At 37.6% G+C, this 21,323-nt stretch overlaps 1 protein-coding gene across 1 annotated transcript in view; it reads left to right on the top strand.

The window, feature by feature from the left end:
* The window catches only part of LOC129763184 (uncharacterized), a 36,223-nt gene that overhangs the window by 4,567 nt on the left and 10,333 nt on the right, over nt 1–21,323 (top strand). Inside the window, exon 2 of the mRNA XM_055762008.1 lies at nt 3,981–4,198. Within this exon, the coding sequence (XP_055617983.1) occupies nt 3,981–4,198 (218 nt within the window). The remainder of the gene's footprint in view (nt 1–3,980; nt 4,199–21,323) is intronic.

The raw sequence follows: 21,323 nt of genomic DNA, 5'->3' as shown, positions 1-21,323 counted from the left end.
AAGCAATGTTTTCATCACAAACTTCAGAATGGACTCGAAAATGTATAAGAGTGGTACCTTCAGTGGTACCGCGCCCAATCGAAAAATATTAGCTAATTGTCAAGCGGAATTGAGTAAGGGTGCCAAGGTGACTCGGGATGCTGCAGAAATGAAAAGATCGTGTAGTAAAATCGCCGCTGATGTTGATCAACAGAGAGTCCAGAGATATACGGAGGTATAGAGGTATCCGAAGAAAAGTACGAAAATTCATCAAAAATGTAGAGGTTTATTTGTAATATAAAAACATTTTTGGACCTTTAACCAATCTCGAGATACAACTGGTTTTGTGACTCCGGATTCTAAACAGCTTTAATCAACAGTATGAAGAGAAACATCATGAGAGAAGTTTGCTTCATCTTCTAGTTGAACTTTTTCATCATTATTTACTAACCTCACCCAAACAGCAGCACAATAGAGTAATCTAAGCCATGATCCTCGAATTTTTGTTATGTTCGATATAACGTACAAGTCGATACAGCGTGCGATTTTGAAAGTGAAGTGTACGTTACATCGAACTAGGTAGATTGGCTGACGCTGTCGAAAGTCAATTGAAAACCACTCTTCGCCGATAAGCCGCAGAAGTTCTGAACGGTCGGAACTATGGCAGTACCCGAAAAATAGCGAATTGTTATAGATGAGGGGCTCAAAATGAAAGATTTGTAAGCAGTGTTGCACACGTACAGATTTATCTGGAAGGGTACAGATTTTTTCGTTATTTTTGGTACAGATTTTGTATGGTACAGGGTACAGATTTTCGTTAAAAAGTGCAGATTTTCGTTAAAAAGTACAGATTTTTCCACGTGTGAAATATCTTACATTTGTACAAAGGTACAAGGCGACTTTTACACCGCAGTATCGCTTGGTGCTTGACGGTTCGCTCGCATTTTTGAGGCTTCGATATCTTGTTTGTAACGTTCTCACTATGCCTCACTCCTCGACAACTGTCGAGCGTTTTCTCAGATCAAAACAAATCATAACAAAGCAAGTTCCGAAATCGGCTATTTGACGCTATTTTAAGATCAAGAGATTTGATCACACATCGTGCCAGCAGCATTTTAATAAATGATAGTATGCAATCTAGTTTCAGAAAAACTATATATAAGTATCATCAAACACATGAATGACTTGCAAATGTAAATGTAATATTTTTAAGTAAATAAATGAGTATTTTTTTCATGTTAATAAAATAGATTTTTCTCAACAAGGAATATTTTAGATGGTACAGATTTTTGGAGGAAAAGTACAGACGAGAAATGTTTTTGTCCCCTCTGGTACAGATTAAAATGTGGCAAGACTGGGTGTAAGTGACATCATCGATTTCTTTACATCGACTCTCTCTTTTGGTCATAACTTAGCTGCAAACTTATTCCCAGCTGTATTTGACAATGTGGAACAGAGGTCTGAACCTCATCTATCGGATTCTATAGCAATCTTAAATTGGAATTTGTTATTTGATTTAAGACACTTTATCACAATGTGACATTCGTGTCTAAATTGGAATGTTTTTTGCAGTTGGGTTGTTAACTAACAAGAAAGTTGATGAAGAGAAATCGATCAAATCACTTACACCTCCTTCTTTCTTAGCCCCTCAGTTAATAATGAGCAATATAAACATGATTGCAATTGAGTTTCAATAAAGATAAAATCATTCGAAAATTTAACGTAAAACTGCGGATTTTTTAAATGACTCAAATTAACGGAACGGCACGTATTTTTTATCGTTCTGAGCAGTTCACTTACACGAATTTATTCCATAATCTTTGATTCAGCTACATGTCAAATACACGACAAAAACGATGAATCCTAAGGCATCTGTTTATTATTTAACGAACCGGAATTATACACGAGATATCATTTGATTCAATCTACACGTTCATATGCTGCACAAAGTGCTGAAACAAATAAAACAAATAATTAGGAAAAAGTGTCATCTTTTTTGTTGACTTAAATCACCAAGATGTTCAAAAACCATTTTGATGAACTGAATTTAATCTTAAAATTTTGGTAACTTTTGTAATATGGCCCAAGTTGTCATATCTCAGCATGTTTGATGGATTGTGTCATCTATTTTGTTCGTTTTGATAACACCTGAAACAATAAAACAATCACAAAATAACAAGTGAAAGATGAATATTCGTAACGAATGTGCGATTTTCGAATTCAAAAGTAACTAAAGGAAACCATGAGTTTCCTAATCAAATTGCAAGAAGATTCGTGTCACAAAAAATTATATGGATGTGAACGGTAATAACAATTTTCCCTGTGACATCCGAAAAAACGAAAGTTCCGTTTTAAAATCAATAATTAATAAGAAGAAAAACGTGTGTCGTATTTATTTTGTTACATGATTGAACCAAGTCATTTCTATGGCCGGTCCATTGACAAAATGATGATGATGACAATTGAACATTGAGAAACTGAAGCAGCGCTCACGCAAAGATTATGTATCGAACGAAAGATTGAATGATTCATGTTTATCAATAGTGATGAAACTGACTCCCGCGGGTTATCCCATGTTCATTTCCGAATGTCACGACCGCAGGTAAATCGTTAAGCTAATGTTAGTACTACCGTCGCACGCATACAATGTTTTTTTTTGCCTGCAATAATAATGAAATTTATTTCGATCGAGACTAAGCCAATAATTAAATCAACTAGTTTGGCGGTACCTGCAGGATATTGTTCGCTGTGTCCGATTTCGCACCGCTCATCCCCCCTCCCACTACTTTCCACGAAGTGGCTTGTCGGGTTATTATCAAAGAAGAGTAGCCTAATGTGGATATGGGAAAGGTTTATTTTTTAAATGCTCGTTTGAATTTGCGACTACTTCTTTATTTTGGTCCTATTTGCTTCGCTCCGACCATTCCCATAAGTTCAGCGGACAACAAGGAGAGAAGATGGCATTCGTTAAAGCAGGCAGAGATTCTTTCCCCCCGGTAACACGTCGTTGCTGTTTATGATGCCGATGTTTTATTTATCTTTCAATCTTTGATCACCGGTTTCGTGCTCGATCGGAAGAAGTTGTTTTATTTTTATTGCATCTTTTGTCTAGTGCTGCTGTTGTATTCGTCCACACGGCATAGCGTACCAGCAGGAACAAGTCTGCTCCCGCAAAATCGCGAAATATTTCATTTTACAACAGGCGGCTATTTATCAATTAGTCGCCACTAGTGCAGGCAATATTAATTACACATAATTGATTTTCTTGTACCGGAATTACACGAGAAAAATTTGAAATGAGAAAAATATCACATAGGAAAATATCAACCCGCTGGGCTCCGGCTGCGGATGAACATCACAGCACGAGAGAGCTAAATCTCTTTTTATAGTTAATCTTCCATAATTGCTGATAAAGAGTAAATGGATATAAAACAAAACGAGACAAATTATCTGTAATGATGGAAGCAGAACGGACGGAGGCGCAAAGCGCGAAGAAAATACCTTACCTCCCATGTAATGAAAATGTGAAGAAATGTCATTAAGTAAGAAAAATTCTTGAGTTTCAATCTTTTCTTTTCTTAATTAATTTAATTAGAATCGGCACTCCCCTAAAACTGCTTATTCGATTTTACTACATTTACAGAAACACGTGGTTGTGAGGAAATGTAAAATATAATTTCATGTCACTATGTCACTGTGTTTCATAATTTATGCACTGAGTATGAATCGTCGAGCCATTTGAAAATTTCGATGGATTTGATGCTTTGTAAATAAGATAGAATAGTTTTATCACAGACTGTTTTTTATTCCTTATCATCTGTATACAAGAACATTCCATAAATTTGTATTCGAAACACCGGTTTTGTTTAGCAACCTTAAAAAAAAATTGGAAAAAGAAGCAGTAGAAGGGGGTTGAATCACAAGCTTCACCATTGTTTAATCGATTCGGAAAGGATGTTTAGCACTTTTGAAATTATAAACGACCTTCTTCTTCCCCCCAGGAATATACGACGTAATTGCAGTTCTACTATGTATTCTGTCAATAGTTCAAAGCCGATCCATTGGGAACTCTGAGTATTGGTACAATCCGTGCCATCACAACAGCAACAACCAAATTCCGTCATTCAATGGCTACCCCATCACAAAAGGTGACATGACAAGGATGAAGGAACAGCTTAATACATCACTTGGATCAGTAGAGGAATCAGTAAAAAATTTCGTAAGTATCAATTTGATTTGCAATATTATTATATTTAGTGTTGTTTTGGAAGTATGGTGATTTATCAAATCACTTCAAATGCCGTGGACATTGTAATGAATGATACGTAGAGATGCACCAGCTAGAATTACGTTTACGTTACTAATTAATGATACTCAGATTTATCGAATTGACCATCAACTTCACGCCTGATTCTTATGCTGAAATCTTTACATTTCTAAGTTCTAGTTCTTTGTGCGGATACGTACAAGACTATTGCAAAACCTTGAAATAAGTTCTGAGTAATTCGTTGACGTTTTGAATACCGCGCACTGGAGGCGATCTGGCGTAGTGGTATCATCCATACCTTACCTTTGGTTATGTGTGTGGTAATCGAACTGCCAGAGGAACGACGAACACAAACATTATAGAGCCGTACGGAAAATTTTAATTTCTAAAATTTTCAAATTTTCTCTAAATTATATCTATTATGGATAAAAATTAAAATAGCGAACTCTCCGCTCGTTAGTTAGCTAACCAGTTGAATTATTTTGAATCCTCGATTTATGATATCTTGGAATGATTTGGAGAAAGCCTGACCATCGACTGGAAACCTTGAAGTGACAGAAAAACAAAGGCAACTGATCCTTAAATTCATTCAAATAGTTGTGAATAGTTGTGGTAGAAACATGTCGTAGTTGCTCTCCGTGATTGATCAGAATCCGCGAAATTGAACAAAAAACATACTGAATGGCACTTGGGAGAGCACCTATTCTCATTTCTCTATTTTCGATGATTTAAACTTGTTTTGTTGATTTAAACTTGAAATAGTCAATAACGATGCCGGTTAAGTCTTTACAGTCACCAGGAAAAGGAAATGAATTCTAGAACCCCTATAACCTGGCTTCCTTGCGATTATCATGGAAGGGATGGATTCCTGAGTACCAGTTCACAATAAAACGGACCGACGAGATATGTTGTGTCTTGTTCGGTGATCGGAAATTTTGAGTAACTATTCGAGCTAAATTCTCAATTTTGATTCGTGCAGGACATTCATGGAATTCAACCCTTTCACGTACAACATCGAGTCTCACTCGATTTGAAATGATTGTGCCAAAACGTACATTGAGTCTTTCTCGTGGTGCGCTTGCAACGCAGGCGGCACAGAGACGCTCAGCAGAGAAGTGAAATTACTCGATGCGTCATCCATCGAAGCGTTCGCATTTGGTCCGCTCTTTCGAAAATTGAATCGTACGGGAAGGGGTTAATTTTTTTTATATTCATCTTAACGATTTTTGGTGCAAAATATGGACGCATTGAGAATCATTTGTACTTTTGTGACGGTTTCTCTATGAAAGAGTCCACAGGATTTGTAGGGTCCAACCAAATTTTCCAGCTTCTCTCACAGTCTTCAGTTCTTCTGCTCAATGTATATTGCTGAATCGGTAGAGACGCACTGGCGGGTAGCCCTCTACGAGCATGAAACATGAATGATGAAAGGGTTCGAGAACACTTGGAATTTGCGAACTTCGAATGCTGAGATTAAACTATTAGTGGGGTTCAGGAACACGAAGTGAACGAAAATGAACCACAAACTGGCATAACTCTACGACGAGCCTAGCATCCATTGAGTCATCAATAGCCCCTTGAAGATGGAATTCGCATCGAATTCGGTAGGGATGAGGAGAAGAGGAACCCAACGAGTTGGTTGGACCAGGTGGAGTAGGTCTTAACAAGAGTTTTTCTAGCCCAAGACTGAAGAACTGCAGCCATGGACCGGGTATATTGTGGAGGACAGTCTTCCATGTGACACTGCGTCCGGGATAAACATGTCTTCGCTGCTGTTCGCAGTTTTGTGTTTGAATACAACCATTATTTTTTCGTACCTGTGTTTGAAAATGTGACATGTTTGTATTCGTAGTAAGTTTGAACATACGATGTTTAATCCTAATGTTTCACATGATGTTCAGTTTCTCTTGTATTTTCACCCCAAGCACCGGCAGTGCGTAGGACACCACCACCACTCAACGCGTGGTGTGTTGGTATGTTGACATGGAAAAAATGCTTTCCTATCATGACAATGGGTGCTTCGTCTAAAATATTGGGCAAATAAAATAAACCTCTTCATCTGTTCTGAACAAAATAAACGTCGATTGATATCAGAGTTTTTCACAATTGATATAATTATTTAGTGCACGCCATAATTTATATATTAAATTCATGTAACATTCGCTATTATTAACTATTTGAACAAGTACTAAAATTGGATAGAGCGTGGCGGAGATGTTTAGTTACCCACAACAAATTTCGATTACAATATTTTTCGAATATAAAGAATATAAAGTACCAGAATTATTCAGCCACATGTCAACATGTCAACATGTTGGGCGTGACGCTAACCACTCGACCACGGGAGCAACAATTTTGGCTGGATCTTTGAATACAAATGGCCAATACAATAAAACCTGTTTTGGTGCGATTTTTTTTCGTGCGAATTTTTTTTTTTGTTCGATTTTTTTATGCGATCTTCTGTTCTTGTGCATATTTTTTGTGCGGTGTATGAAAAGAGGCATATTTGACGAAGTTATCGTCCATTTAGTTTTTTTCGATGGTTTATATGCATTTCAGTGCGAAAAAAGCATATTTGCGCACAAAAAAAGGTTTGCCTGTACTGCTTGTTCGCGACGAACGTGACCCGAGCTATAAAACGAGCGTAGAAGAGGAGAAGAAAGGATGATGCAATCGCATGCACACATAGCATATGTAGTGTAGTGTAAGTGTAGCTTTTAGTTTTTTTCCTTCATTCAGTTTGTGATAACATCGAGAAATTAATGGTTTGTTTTAGCCGCTAAAATTTCTCTACTGGTTCTGCTGTGTTGTGAAAATTCCATATTTTTGTTTGAATTCGAACATGATTTTCGCTAGTATTGAATGTTTATCCCATACACGAACAATTATTAACAAACATAAACATGTAAAAACAAACACGATGTTTATAATTCATGAACATCATGTACAAACATATCACCCGATGTCGCATAATTCATTGCTTTCGTTTCGTTTCTTTTCATACACGGAAAGAAATTTTCACCCCAAAACATTTCATCGTAGAATACTCTTTCACAGAAACGAACTTGAAATTTAGTTCGCATTACAAAAGTTGCTCGAATTAAGAGGCTATGAGTTCATGCACATTTTGCAAGTCTGATTAAATAATCCTTGGTTTCGTGCAAAGAAAACATTCTCTGAATAGAAAGAAGCTTTCTATGAGAATTTTTTTGCGTGCATGTTGGCAATTGAAGTCTGGGGAACCGACTGCACAGCGGGCGACGTCGTACAAATGCTGACCAAAAAAAAAATACCCAAAAATTAGTTTTAGATGCAAGATGCAAGATCAGCGGCACACATCTTGCATCTAAAACTACTTTTTGGGTATTTATTTTTTTGGTCAGCATTTGTACGACGTCGCCCGCTGTGCAGTCGGTTCCCCAGACTTCAATTGCCAACATGCACGCAAAAAAAATTCTCATAGAAAGCTTCTTTCTATTCAGAGAATGTTTTCTTTGCACGAAACCAAGGATTATTTAATCAGACTTGCAAAATGTGCATGAACTCATAGCCTCTTAATTCGAGCAACTTTTGTAATGCGAACTAAATTTCAAGTTCGTTTCTGTGAAAGAGTATTCTACGATGAAATGTTTTGGGGTGAAAATTTCTTTCCGTGTATGAAAAGAAACGAAACGAAAGCAATGAATTATGCGACATCGGGTGATATGTTTGTACATGATGTTCATGAATTATAAACATCGTGTTTGTTTTTACATGTTTATGTTTGTTAATAATTGTTCGTGTATGGGATAAACATTCAATACTAGCGAAAATCATGTTCGAATTCAAACAAAAATATGGAATTTTCACATCGCGTGGACATGTGTAAGTGTTTTTCGGAAGACTGGTGGAGGAGATCTAGAAAAATGTAATTTGATGTAAATAAATAACAGCATCGAATTTATTACATTACAACGTATATATGACCTGTCAAGGCTATCTTTTAAAAAAGGCAAAAAAATCACTGTAATACCATGCATAAATACGAGAAATATTGAGTGCTTTGTCTAAACGTTGCTTTGTCATAATCTCTGTCACCATGTCACAATATTGCGGGCACCTAGAGCATCGAGTCAGTAACAAAGGTGAATGTACACCTTGGTTTTAATTTATGAAAATTGAAATAAATCGTTTTATATATCAAGTCATTTTTAACGCAACTGCTACTATATACAGTTTTACACTTACACTTGTGCTAAATTTTTCACAATACATGATATGATATGAAATATATACTGATATGAAATTTCACGAAGCAACCAACATTAAAGTTCCAAATTTAATTTATATTTGTTAGAATTAATTGTATCAGTCACCATACTTGAAATAGTCACCATACTTGAAATACAAAAATGCCCCCGACTTGTATATATTTGCAATGCCGATTTCCCCTAGGCAGCTTGGTTTTGATGTCTCTGTTAGGGAACACATTTCGGCGGGAGCAAAAGCTCACCTTACTTTTATATATTTTCAATGCCGATTTCCCCCAGACAGCTCGGTTTTGATGTTTCTGTTAGGGACCCGCCGCATGTATCAGAAGTGGGTATTTACGTTAGGATAGTGGTTGAGATTTTTCAATTGTTCGATAGTTAGTTTCATGACATATACTATTTTCTTCAATATAAAAAAATGTTATGGGGTGCCGAAATCGATTGACGCAAAAACTTCATCAATCCATCATCAAATGATTGAGCAATAGGCGTTTGAAATTGACCAATTTTTACGATGTACTCGATTTCCGATTTTCAATTTGTACCGCAATATGTTCCCGAAAGACGTAATCCCACGTCAAAAAAACAATTGCAATCAAAAATTACGAGAAAAAAATCCAATTGTTTCGAGTGTGTAATATTTTTTCAAAGAGAACTAACCTATTGGCATCTTCTTACTTCTTAGCTTTTCGTTTCAGCTAGGATATTATAGAAATGAAACCTGAAACTCTCCAATTTGTTTTGCGGTACAAATCTGCACACAGCTTGCTGAAAAGCAGAATACTGTCAACAGTGCCTACTAAGATAAGATAAGGGTTTCTGTTAAATCATGGTAATTCATCAATGATGACTCATGACAACTCTACATGAACTGATGATTGCGCCGGTTAGTGACCATTCTATCCTGGATTCCTCGAGTCGAGAAAGACGCACCACGCTAGATATGAGGTACAGACTTGGGGGGCGTTGCTGATTAAGGGTCAGCTGCATCCCAATAGGAAGTATCCCGTGTCGGGAACACGTACAGAGCATTGGAGACAGCAACATCCGAATTACGAAAATACTTGTAATACTAACCTCGAGCCAACCGCGAGTAATCGGTTACATATTACTAACATAGATAATAAGAAAAATTGTCAAAGTATTGAACTCCCGGCCCCGTGAGGCTTACGCCATATGAGCCTTGATAAAAATATATATTTTGGAAAAAAAAATGATCTTTCAAAATCGTATCATCTTTTTTTCCTACAATTTTTGTAGTTGATGCACTTAGATTTCTGTTTCATTTTAAACAATCGTTTATGAATTTATTTTGGTGCCAAAATTTCCAGAAATAAGAGTTTCATCACTGCCGGATTTTTAAAAAATATGTCTAAATGACTCGTCAATTTTGAACAGTTGGTATGTGAAGAAATGGACGGATACACACGAATATACTTAGGGATTACCTTAGCAAACTCTTTCATATTTCCACTTGTTTATGATTGAGAGTGGGGTTTTCCGACTACAGATGCTATTTCCCGAAATTTCTTACCACGACAAGTCTTACTTATAACCATTGTACGTATAACAATATCTATTTCTTTCCAATTTGATAAAAACTTTTTCAAACATCAACAAAAAACCAAAATCCAAGCAGTGGTTTGATGTTGACATCACACACTGACGAAAAAAGTACGCTAATTCGCAAAGATCCTTCTTACAAGATTAATTTATTTGGTGAAATTTAAGGTGTACAATTTTTCAATGCTAAGAACAGGCGTTTTTTTCAACTTTTAGTAATTAATAATTAGCAAAAATCGCGAAATGCGCGCTTAGTTAGTTTAATATGTGTTGTTTTAATATGCATCAAAAAAAGAAAAGTATTCATGAAATTTTGCACAAAATAAATGGAGAGTATCGTCAAGTAGCATGTGTACAGTGTACTGTACACTCATCACATTTGTTTACGAAAATAAGCATCAATTTGGGAAAAATAAAACGAATGACCCAATTGTGTCGTCTCTAAGAGACCGATGATATTCATTATACAACTTTATACATTAATTCTACTTTGCCCTTTCCGTGATAAAGCCCTCTTCGTGTAATACAAAGAATAATGTAGACGATTTTTCTAGAACATAATAAATTAATTGAAAATGCAATCGGTGACATCGGTTGAGTAGCAGGCGATGAAAGGGAAATTTTGAAGCCCGGCATTTTTTAACTCTATGTTTTGCAACATGCTGCAAGAGTTCACTAATTCCAGAGAACCTTGCTCAAGTTGTTTTTTCATTATAAATCATCTATCGCCGAATGCTTAGTCAGAGATATGAGACAATTATCTCCAGACGCAACGTCGCCCGATCGATAATATGTTCGTCTCATCGAGTGCATTGAGGTTCCCCAGTGTGAAAATTAAAGGTTCGCTTTTTTTTCTAGAATTAAGAGTGTAATAACATAATACCGTTAGCGACAGCGCAAGGTGTGCATGTTTTGTTCGATTAGTATTTTAGTATATATGCGTATATCTTCGATTTGTTTTCCGTTGCATTGCGTAATATTGAAAAATTGTAAAAGTCGTTTGTACACGTCCATTCAAACTTATACCATGCAATGAAATGAATGAACTTAGCGTCACAGCGAAGATCAATGACAGCGTGTATAACGTACTTTACAATGGAACGACGTATTGAATATTAATTGGTTATGGAATATGATCGTGAAATTGCATTGTCCGGTACGGGATTTACGCCGACGTCATAGTAAGTTCACACATGGGCACACGTGCTTTTTTATTCGGAAGACTGAAGACTGGATAGATCAATGAATAGGTTAGAAAATTACTTTAGTCATGCCGCGGGATTTTTTGGCAGAAATTTCCTATGCGCATTCTAGAATCTATACGTGCTACTAGCACACTTCACTGCGCATATCAGTTCCAACCTATTTCCGTTTTCATTTTGTATTCAATATTTTGATTGGCTTATTGCAACTCATAAATAATGTCTTTACCAAAGTGATAGTGTCGATTCACGAGACGTGATTCGTTTGTAAATATAGAACAATGTACGCGAAGGTACAATCTTAAGATGTTTGTTTTACTACTCTGTTGACTTCTGTTAGGAAATCCGTTTATCAATAACAGCGCCGACAATGCACGTGTAATCGACAGTAACGTAAACACTTTTGTATGCGAAAAAATGGTTGGCGCGAAATAACGTTATGTATGAACTAGCCGAATTGATCGAGCGTTAACTGCAGAATTTGACGCCCATAGAACAATGAACGTCGTGGTACGCTCAAAAGTAATTGAAATTCCAAATGCAAATGATATGTGTGAGTGCGAAAGAAGAGTACCGTGAAATATTTCTCTATATATTTCTCTCGCCGCTGTGCAAAATGAGTCGGATGTCTGTTTCGCTTCCGAAAGGAAGTTCACTATCTTAATTTATGCATAGAATGCAAAGACAAAGAAAATTTAGAACGTATGTTTTGTTTGTTTATGTGTTTATTTGCCGAGAACATTGGACCAGTACATAGTTTTGTTCCGCCAATAGGATACACAATTTTAGAAATATTGAATTGGTACAACTTTGTAGTACCCATGTAATACCCATTGTTCAGCTGAATAATATTAACATTAAATAAGATATATTTTCATACATTTTACATAGTAGATTTTTTTCAATTATTTCAATTTTATTGGATGCATTTCACCATTTTCAGAGTTAATTTTGTTTCTCATCATTTAGTATGAATGTGACAAAAATCAAACTGTTTGCAAAATATTGATTGCTCCAATATATTTAATACTTTGCTCACGCTCACGAGATTTCTCGTGTTTCGCGTCCCATCCGTTGCGGACCGCTCACGAGATTCCTCGTTTTCGCGTTCCTTCTTTACGGACTTGTGTGAAATTAGCGGATAAAATTTTTTGTTGCGTGCAAGTTTATGTTCAACGTCTTGCTGGATTTAATGAATAATGAATTATTCCAGTTGAAATGAATTGATTGTTTATCAGGTAACCACTTTCAAAAACATGCTCATCAGATAGAGAATTGAATCATTCATCTTTCCACATAATTCATTTTTTCTTGATCGTGACAGAGAAAAGTAATAGACTGAAACGTGAGCATGGGTCAATATAGGAAAATGTACAGAATTTTGAAAATCAAAAAAAGTTGTTCGAATAGAGTTATCGAACATATTCGATAGAGAAATCTTTTACCTATCTTCCAGCCACAATTTTATTAATTGAAAAAGGGTATTAAAAAATTTATAGGTCAAGTTGTATGGAAGAAATTAATTATTTTGAACAAAATTGAAAAAAAGTTATTTGAAAGGACCCAATACACATTCTCGAGACAATACTTATTCGAGATAGAATATTTTTATCTATCTTCAGTAAAATTTCCATTGGTCGGAATAGGGTCTAAGAAAACCTCAAAACCTATACAACTTGTTTGGGGGAAATTAATTAATTTAAAGAAAATTTCAACAAGTTATTTGAAAGGACCCAAAACACATTTTTGAGATAATACTCATTGGACAGAGAATACTTTTATCCATTTTCAGCCAAATTTCGTTGGTCGGAAAAGATTCTGCGAAAAGATATGGGCCAAAATGTATACAAGTTGTAGGAGGGGAATTAATAAATTTAACGAAATGGAAATAGAACTTTTTCACACTCGAAAAAAAAATTTAACATACAAAGTGCGAAGTCGGAACTTTTAGGCGATTTTTGAAATGCTTTCAAATCGTGAAATATAAACGCATAAAGATGGGATATAAATTACTTTAAAGCATAATTTACATAATTTACACGGAATATTTTACACAGAAATTTCTATTTCGATGTATGTAGATGCAGTGGACACAAATATCGGGAAGAAACGAGAAATCGATTTCTTTCTGTTTGTTCACAGATAGCAAATCCAATGAACGTTATCAACTATATTCCGTTTGATTTCTATAACGTTGCTGTAGGACTATTCAGTACTGAGATTATATTGCATGAACGAAAAATTTCGAATTCGTATTTGATAATAAATAGTTCAAACGACCGCATTGTTGACGTAGAACTACGCTGTTATATATAAGTCGCTTGTTTATACCTTCGGATATTATTCTATAATGCTGTGACGTTGTGAAACAACTGCTTAGTAGAATAATCTCTGAAACAGTTTTTTCATTGTAGAATCAGTCGACGATAATTGATTGATGATTCATTATTGCCCTCGCAGAACAATACACTAGCTGATCGCAATTTATTTCATGTCAATGCATTGAAAATTTTCCTCGAGCGCTATTCCGGTGGCCTTTTTCGCAATTGACATAGACTCGGCTACAGTCGATTATATACATGTTGCACCAGCACCATTATTCCACATCTCATAACTACATCAATATATCTTTGGCACCGCATGGAAACAACAATAATGACAACACTTGCAAGTATCAAATATCGTGCTACATGTTATTTAGTATTGCCTCAAAGGAATCGCACCTCTAGGCATCGTTCGTACAACGTAAACCAAGTGCCAAACAAGCGTTCGCCATAGCATGCATACAGAGCCATCCATTAATAGCTTGAAACTACTAGGAATATAAACACTTCTCATCATTTTGCGCTATTCTTAAAAGAAACGCTTCTGTTAATATTAGTGGCCTCGAAATAAGTTGCATTACTTTCTCATTCTCGAGAGAAGCGCAGCTGTCACCCTTAGTGGATGAAGTTTTGCTACTGGCAAGCGAAACCTAACCACATACAAAATTCCAGAACGACATTTACTTTCTTGGTGACTAAACAAGCGAAATTTAATTTTTGTTAATATCAACAACCTCGAAAACAGTAGCACTGCTTCATTATGATCAATATTAGCTCGAATGCAATCCTAGTTGAAGACAGTTTTGCGACTGGCACGCGAACCCAAATAACATATAACATTCCAGTAAGACATTCCAGATGCTTGGTATTCCTCAAATAATTTTTTGGCCTTAACTTCTGCTTCGCCATAACGTCAGTTTAATGCGTTGATGCACTCTCAAAGGCACCAACGAAGCCCTTATGATGACGGAAAACAAACAATGTTAACTGCTTGGAAGAAGACTGAATCATGCCACACAGTTTGTACTCTACTGTAACACCCATCGATGCGAATTCGCTGATGAGTTGGTCAAGAGCGACCGCCTTCACCACCAGCCTGGGGAGCTTGATTTTGGTCGCTGCCTGGGTAACGGCGTTCACATTTTCGACCGACGCGCCGAAATTGCCTACTTCGCTGTTGTTCGATGCAGTGTTACACTCGCGAAGGCTCGGTTCAGTGCGAGCGCTTTTCACTGCACCAACATCGCGTGCGTCATTAGATGACGCTTGCCTCGAAATTTGATTACCCCTGGCAATGCGTTCGTTTTTGGCAGGGCTTGAGCCTGCCTTCCTCTTTTTCTTGCTCATCACACACCACGCGAAGCGTCCAATTTATGACGCGGAAAGAAAACACACGATACGAATAACGCGAAAAACGAACAGAAAAACCAAACGACGATATCCAAGTTGGATTACCACTGGTGGGGTCCAATCTTAGATCGAAACGCAGCGAAAGCAAAGTGAACTGGATTGCTCAACAGTCCGATGCCGAATGAAAGTTGGCCTCAGCGAGATCCACTGTTTATACTCTAGGCAAGTATTCTCCTCCATTCTTCTACTTTTCCTTTTTTCACGGAGACATTAAATCCGACGATTTACCCTTCATTAGTCGTCGATAAGTTGCTCGTTATTGACAGCACTGTTCGGGAAAGCACACAAATGGACAGAACAAATTTATTTTTTTATCACCGTCTCGAATTGTTTATAATTCCTCAGACTGAATCCTTATATTAAATTCTTAATCCTATTTTTAAAAACAGTTTTGGACACGTTAAAATCGAACACAGCAAAAGCACTATTGAATTCACGGAAACAATTCTTTAAGGGGTTATGGAATCCGTAGGAAGTCCTATGGCGATTGATAAACAATAGATCTCGCTCACGTAGTTGTCGAAATGGTACATAAAATGATACATTATATAATAAGGATGGACAATCAAAATTTCCATTCAACAGATCAAACACAAATATTTTTTGAAGGTTGGCCTAGAAGCTAACGATTCCAACGCGATCAGTCTGCAGCGGCTCGAGTAGTCGGGGAGATGGTCTGGATCTATCCAAGGCAGTTTTCGTAGAACACATCTAATGAAACTACACTGTACTCTTTCCATTCGTGTGATTTGGGTGCTGTGAAACGGAGACCACACGCAGACAGCATACTCCAAAATGCTACGTACTAATGAGCAGTTAGCGATTTGATTGCGTAAACATCTCTGAAGTTATTGGTGCACCGACGAACAAATCCAAGGGCAGCAAACGCTTTAGCGGTAGTGACGCAGAAATGCTCATTGAACCTTAGTTCGTTATCTAGGACGACGTCAAGGCTTGTATGGGAAAATGGAAACGCTTGAAGTTTTCATGATTTTTAACCATTTACAAATCAGGGGATTCTAATGAATAGCATATTAAAAAATCTTAGGGAATATATAAATCGCCAAAATCCGTTCGCGGCAAAAATAGTTAACTTTATTTCATAAAAACCTAACCTGTTTTCTGATTTGGCTACCTTAATGAAAGACGTAGTTCTACGTCAAAAAATTCAATATTTCAAGATTTTTTTTAGTACTTCAATTTTTTAGGAATTTAGTTTTATATTATATTTCTCGATATACCATACTATAATGCACTTTTAGTATTTTTTAAAATTTTTTATCTCGAAGCTTTTGAGAATGACGTGCTAAAAATTGAAATGTACGTTTTTCACTATAGATCCTATGGTGAATTACATAGGGTTTCGAAAAATAGTCAAAATTTCTATACAATAGAAATTTTTACTTCCTTTTTACTTTTTACTTTCTTACCCAGCCAGACCCTTTCCCCCGTACAACTCGTGAACGTTTTGGCCAATAACTTTTCTCATACCCTTGAATAAAAATATTCTTTATCGAATGAGTACTATCTCGAGAATGTGTTTTCGGTCCTTTCAAATATTTTTTTCTATTTTCTTTGAAATAATTAATTTCTCTCATACAACTTGGGCTATAACTTTTCTCAGACCCTTTTCCGATTAATGAAATGGTGGCTGGAAGATAGGTAAAATATCTGTAAAAATAGCTTCGATAACAATATTCGAACACCTTTCTTTTTTTTTTTTTTTATCCAAAATATATATTTTTATTAAGGCTCATATGGCGTCAACCTGACGGGGCCGGGAGTTCAATATTTCGACAATGTTTGCCTTATAACTATGTTAGCAATATGTAACCGATTACTCGCGGTTGGCTCGAGGTTAGTATTACAAGTGTTTTCGTAATTGTGATGTTGCTGTCTTCGATGATCTGTACCTGTGCCCGACACGGGATACTTCCTATTGGGATGCAGCTGACCATTAATCAGCAACGCCCCCTATGTCTGTACCCCATATCTAGCGTGGTGCGTCTTCTCGAGGAATCCAGGATAGAATGGTCACTAGCCGGCGCAATCATCAGCTCGTGTAGAGTTGTCATGAGCGGTACAATCTTTGGCTTTTGTTGAATCATCAGTGGACTGCACAACCTTTGGCCCGTGTATCTGTAAAGAGTGTGTGTATGTATTGCCGCGACTAAGTAAAAGTTTATATATCGAATAGGAGGGATACGAAACAGGGACACAACGAAGGAAAAATCATTAAACGTTGACATCGGCGTTCCTGAGGAACAGGTATAGATGAAGCAGAAGATCAGGATCACGGCTACCTAAGATATCCCGGACGGGGATATCCGATTGTCTGCCTTTTGCTCTCAGTGCTCTAGAGAGCTGAGAGCGAGCAGCATGGAACCGGATACACGACCAGACAATATGCTCGATGTCGTGGTAGCCATCGCCACAATCACAAAGATTGTTTGCTGCGAGCCCAATTCGATAGAGATGCGCGTTTAGGTTGTAGTGATTGGACATAAGCCGAGATATCACGCGAATGAAATCACGACCGACATTCAATCCCTTAAACCAAGCTTTCGTCGAAACCTTAGGGATAATCGTGTGTAACCAACGACCGAACTCATCTTCACTCCACATGCGCTGCCAACTAACGAGTGTGTCCTGACGAGGAATGTGAAAAAATTCGTTATAAGTAATTTGCCTTTCAAAAAGTGTGCCTTCTGAAGCGCCCACCTTAGCTAGCGAGTCCGCTTTCTCATTCCCCGGAATCGAGCAATGAGAGGGAACCCATGCTAAGGTAATCTTGAATAATTTTTCGACCAAAACACTCAATAGATGTCTTATTCTTGTTAGGAAATAAGATGAGCGTTTATCAACTTTCATTGAGCGGATTGCCTCTATTGAGCTGAGACTGTCTGAAAAAATAAAATAGTGGTCGATGGGCAATGTTTCAATGATCCCTAATGCGTAATATATCGCACCCAGTTCAGCGACATACACGGAACAAGGATCTTTGAGTTTGAAAGAGGCACTGGAATTTTCATTGAAGATGCCGAAGCCAGTGGACCCGTTTATGCATGAACCGTCAGTAAAGAACATTTTATCAGATCTAACTTTCCCATATTCTGCCGAAAATATCTCCGGAATGTAATCGGAGCGTAGATGATCTGGGATTCCATGGATCTTTTGTCGCATGGACAGATCAAAATTGACAGAGGAATTGCAAAAGTATGGGAAGCAAACTTGGTTGGAGATGCCCGGTGAAGGGTGCACTTCATGGGTAAGGTACTCATGGTATAGAGACATAAAACTTGACTGAGGAGTCAGTTGGAGTAGATTTTCGAAGTTATCAATCACCAATGGATTCATGATCTTGCAACGGATGAGAAATCTGTAGGATAATTCTGTGAACCGAAGAGTAAGCGGGGGTACTCCTGCCAAAACTTCGAGACTCATCGTATGTGTCGAATGCAAACACCCCATGGCTATACGCAAACAACGATATTGTATTCTCTCCAGCTTGAGAATATGAATCCTGGCAGCTGATCGGAAGCAAAAACTGCCATATTCTAACACTGATAATATCGTTGTTTTGTATAACTGAATGAGGTCTCCTGGATGGGCACCCCACCATGTTCCGGTTATTGTTTGGAGAAAATTGATTCTTTGCTGGCATTTCTGTTTCAAATACGCAATGTGTATTCCCCAGGTACATTTAGAGTCAAAATATACTCCAAGGTATTTGAAAAACATCGAGTGCTTGATCGTTTTGCCGGATAGGTGAAGCTGGAATTGGGCGGGTTCGTGCTTCCTAGAAAAAAGGACCATTTCAGTTTTCTCCGTAGAGAATTCGATACCCAGCTTGAGAGCCCACATGAACAGGTTGTTCAGGGTATCTTGCAAGGAATTTTGCAGAACTGCGGGATTAGTACCCGTGATGGAAATAACTCCATCGTCTGCAAGTTGTCTCAACGTGCAATCTCTAGTTAGACAATCATCTATATCATTGACGTAATCATCTATATCATTGACGTAAAAACTGTACAAGAGGGGGCTTAGGCAGGAGCCTTGTGAGAGGCCCATAAAACTGTTACGAGAAGATTTCAAGCTGCCATGATTGAAAAACATGTGCTTTTCTGAGAGTAAATTGTACAGGAAATTATTCAGAATTGGTGAAAGTCCACGATTATGAAGTTTCTCTGAGAGAATTTCCATGGAAACTGAATCAAATGCCCCTTTGATATCGAGAAAAACGGAAGCCATTTGTTCTTTGCGAGCAAATGCGATTTGGATTTCAGAAGATAGCAGCGCGAGACAATCGTTCGTCCCTTTACCTTTCTTGATTTTCAAAATTCTGTATATTTTCTTATATTGACCGTTCTCGTTTCAGTCTATAACTTTTCTCTGACACTATCATGAAAAAAAAACTATGTGGAAAGATGAATGATTCATTCAATTCTCTATCTAATGAGCATGATTTTGAAAGTTGTTACTTGATAAGCAATTAATTTATTTCAACTGAAATAATTCATTATTCATTAAATCCAGCAAGACGTTGAACAGAAACTTGCACGCAACAAAAACTTTTATCCGCTGAACTTTCATCCGCTAAATTCACACATAGAGGCGAATGAACTGCAAAGTTTAAAGCCTCTTAAAAACTTGCAAGCAAATCGAGCAACTTCACACAAGTCAAAACGTGCGGTACGTCTTAGGCGTATGTCTTACAGATTTCTTCCCGGTCCTTAAAGTGTTAAGGTGGTAGCACACTATGAACACCATAAAAAGTTTGTGGCTTTCGCGATTGTTTTCAACGAGAAAATAATTTACTAAGACTAATCTGATATCACAGTTTAATTAGGTATATATAAGGCTGTCAAAAAAGTCCTGCGGTATTTCCGCGAGGTGTCGTTGTAAGCGCGTAGTTCTAGTTGTATTCATTGTATCGAGTCATACTATAGCTTGTTGGAAAGGTATTTTTGCGCGCTATAATATAGTCCTTGATAGTGTTTTGTTTGGTTAAGTCGTTCGTGAGTTATAGTGTCGCAAATATGGAGCAAAATAAAGAGAAAATCCGACATATTTTACAGTACTACTATGACAAAGGCAAAAATGCATCTCAAGCTGCCAATAAAATTTGTGCAGTTTATGGACCCGATACAGTTTCCATTTCCACCGCACAACGATGGTTTCAACGTTTTCGTTCTGGTGTAGAGGTCGTCGAAGATGCACCACGCTCCGGAAGGCCTGTCGTCGAAAATTGCGACAAAATCGCTGAATTAGCCGAGAAAGACCGGCATAGTAGCAGCCGTAGCATCGGCCAAGAGCTGGGGATAAGTCATCAAACCGTTATTAAACATTTGAAGAAGCTTGGATTCACAAAGAAGCTCGATGTATGGGTGCCACACACGTTGACGCAAAAAAAACATCTTTGACCGTATCGACGCATGTGAATCGCTGCTGAATCGCAACAAAATCAACTCGTTTCTGAAGCGGATGGTGACTGGCGATGAAAAGTGGGTCACTTACGACAACGTGTAGCGCAAACGGTCGTGGTCGAAGCCCGCTGAAGCGCTCAGACGGTGGCCAAGCCCTCATTAACGGCCAGGAAGGTTCTGCTGTGTGTTCGGTGGGATTGTCAAGGAATAATCTATTATGAGCTGCTTCCCTATGGCCAAACGCTCAATTCGGACCTGTACTGCCAACAACTGGACCGCTTGAAGGTAGCACTCATGAAGAAGATGCCATCTTTGATAAACAGAGGCCGCATTGTCTTCCATCAGGACAACGCCAGGCCACACACTTCTTTGGTGACGCGCCAGAAGCTCCGGGAGCTCGGATGGGAGGTTCTATTGCATCCGCCGTATAGTCCGGACCTTGCACCATGTGACTACCACCTGTTTTTGTCCATGGCGAACGAGCTAGGTAGTCAGAAGTTAGCCACAAAAGAGGCCTGTGAAAATTTGCTATCCGAGTTTTTTGCCAATAAGGAAGCGAGCTTCTATAACAGAGGTATTATGAAGTTGGCATCTCGTTGGGAACAAGTCATCGAACAAAACGGCGCATATTTGACTTAAAACAGATGATTGTAACTAATTTTATGAACAAATGAAAATTCAAAAAAAAATACCGCAGGACTTTTTTGACAGCCTAATATTACTTAACAAACAAAAAAATATTAGTGTCATTTGGATTATCCCCTGGATAGACTGATGGGAGTTCTTTCTAGTGGACCGATTTCAACCACTTTTTTAATGCAATCTTAGATATATTTCCTGTCATCGTACGTAGGATTTTTTAGAAATATTGATTTTTGTCAAAATAGCGACATTCTTTGTTG

The sequence above is a fragment of the Toxorhynchites rutilus genome, chromosome 1 (assembly GCF_029784135.1).
Source record: "Toxorhynchites rutilus septentrionalis strain SRP chromosome 1, ASM2978413v1, whole genome shotgun sequence".
NCBI classification, from domain to species: Eukaryota; Metazoa; Arthropoda; class Insecta; order Diptera; family Culicidae; genus Toxorhynchites; species Toxorhynchites rutilus.
The sequence above is the reverse complement of the archived record's forward strand: the minus strand, read 5'-3'. Positions and strand labels throughout refer to the sequence as shown.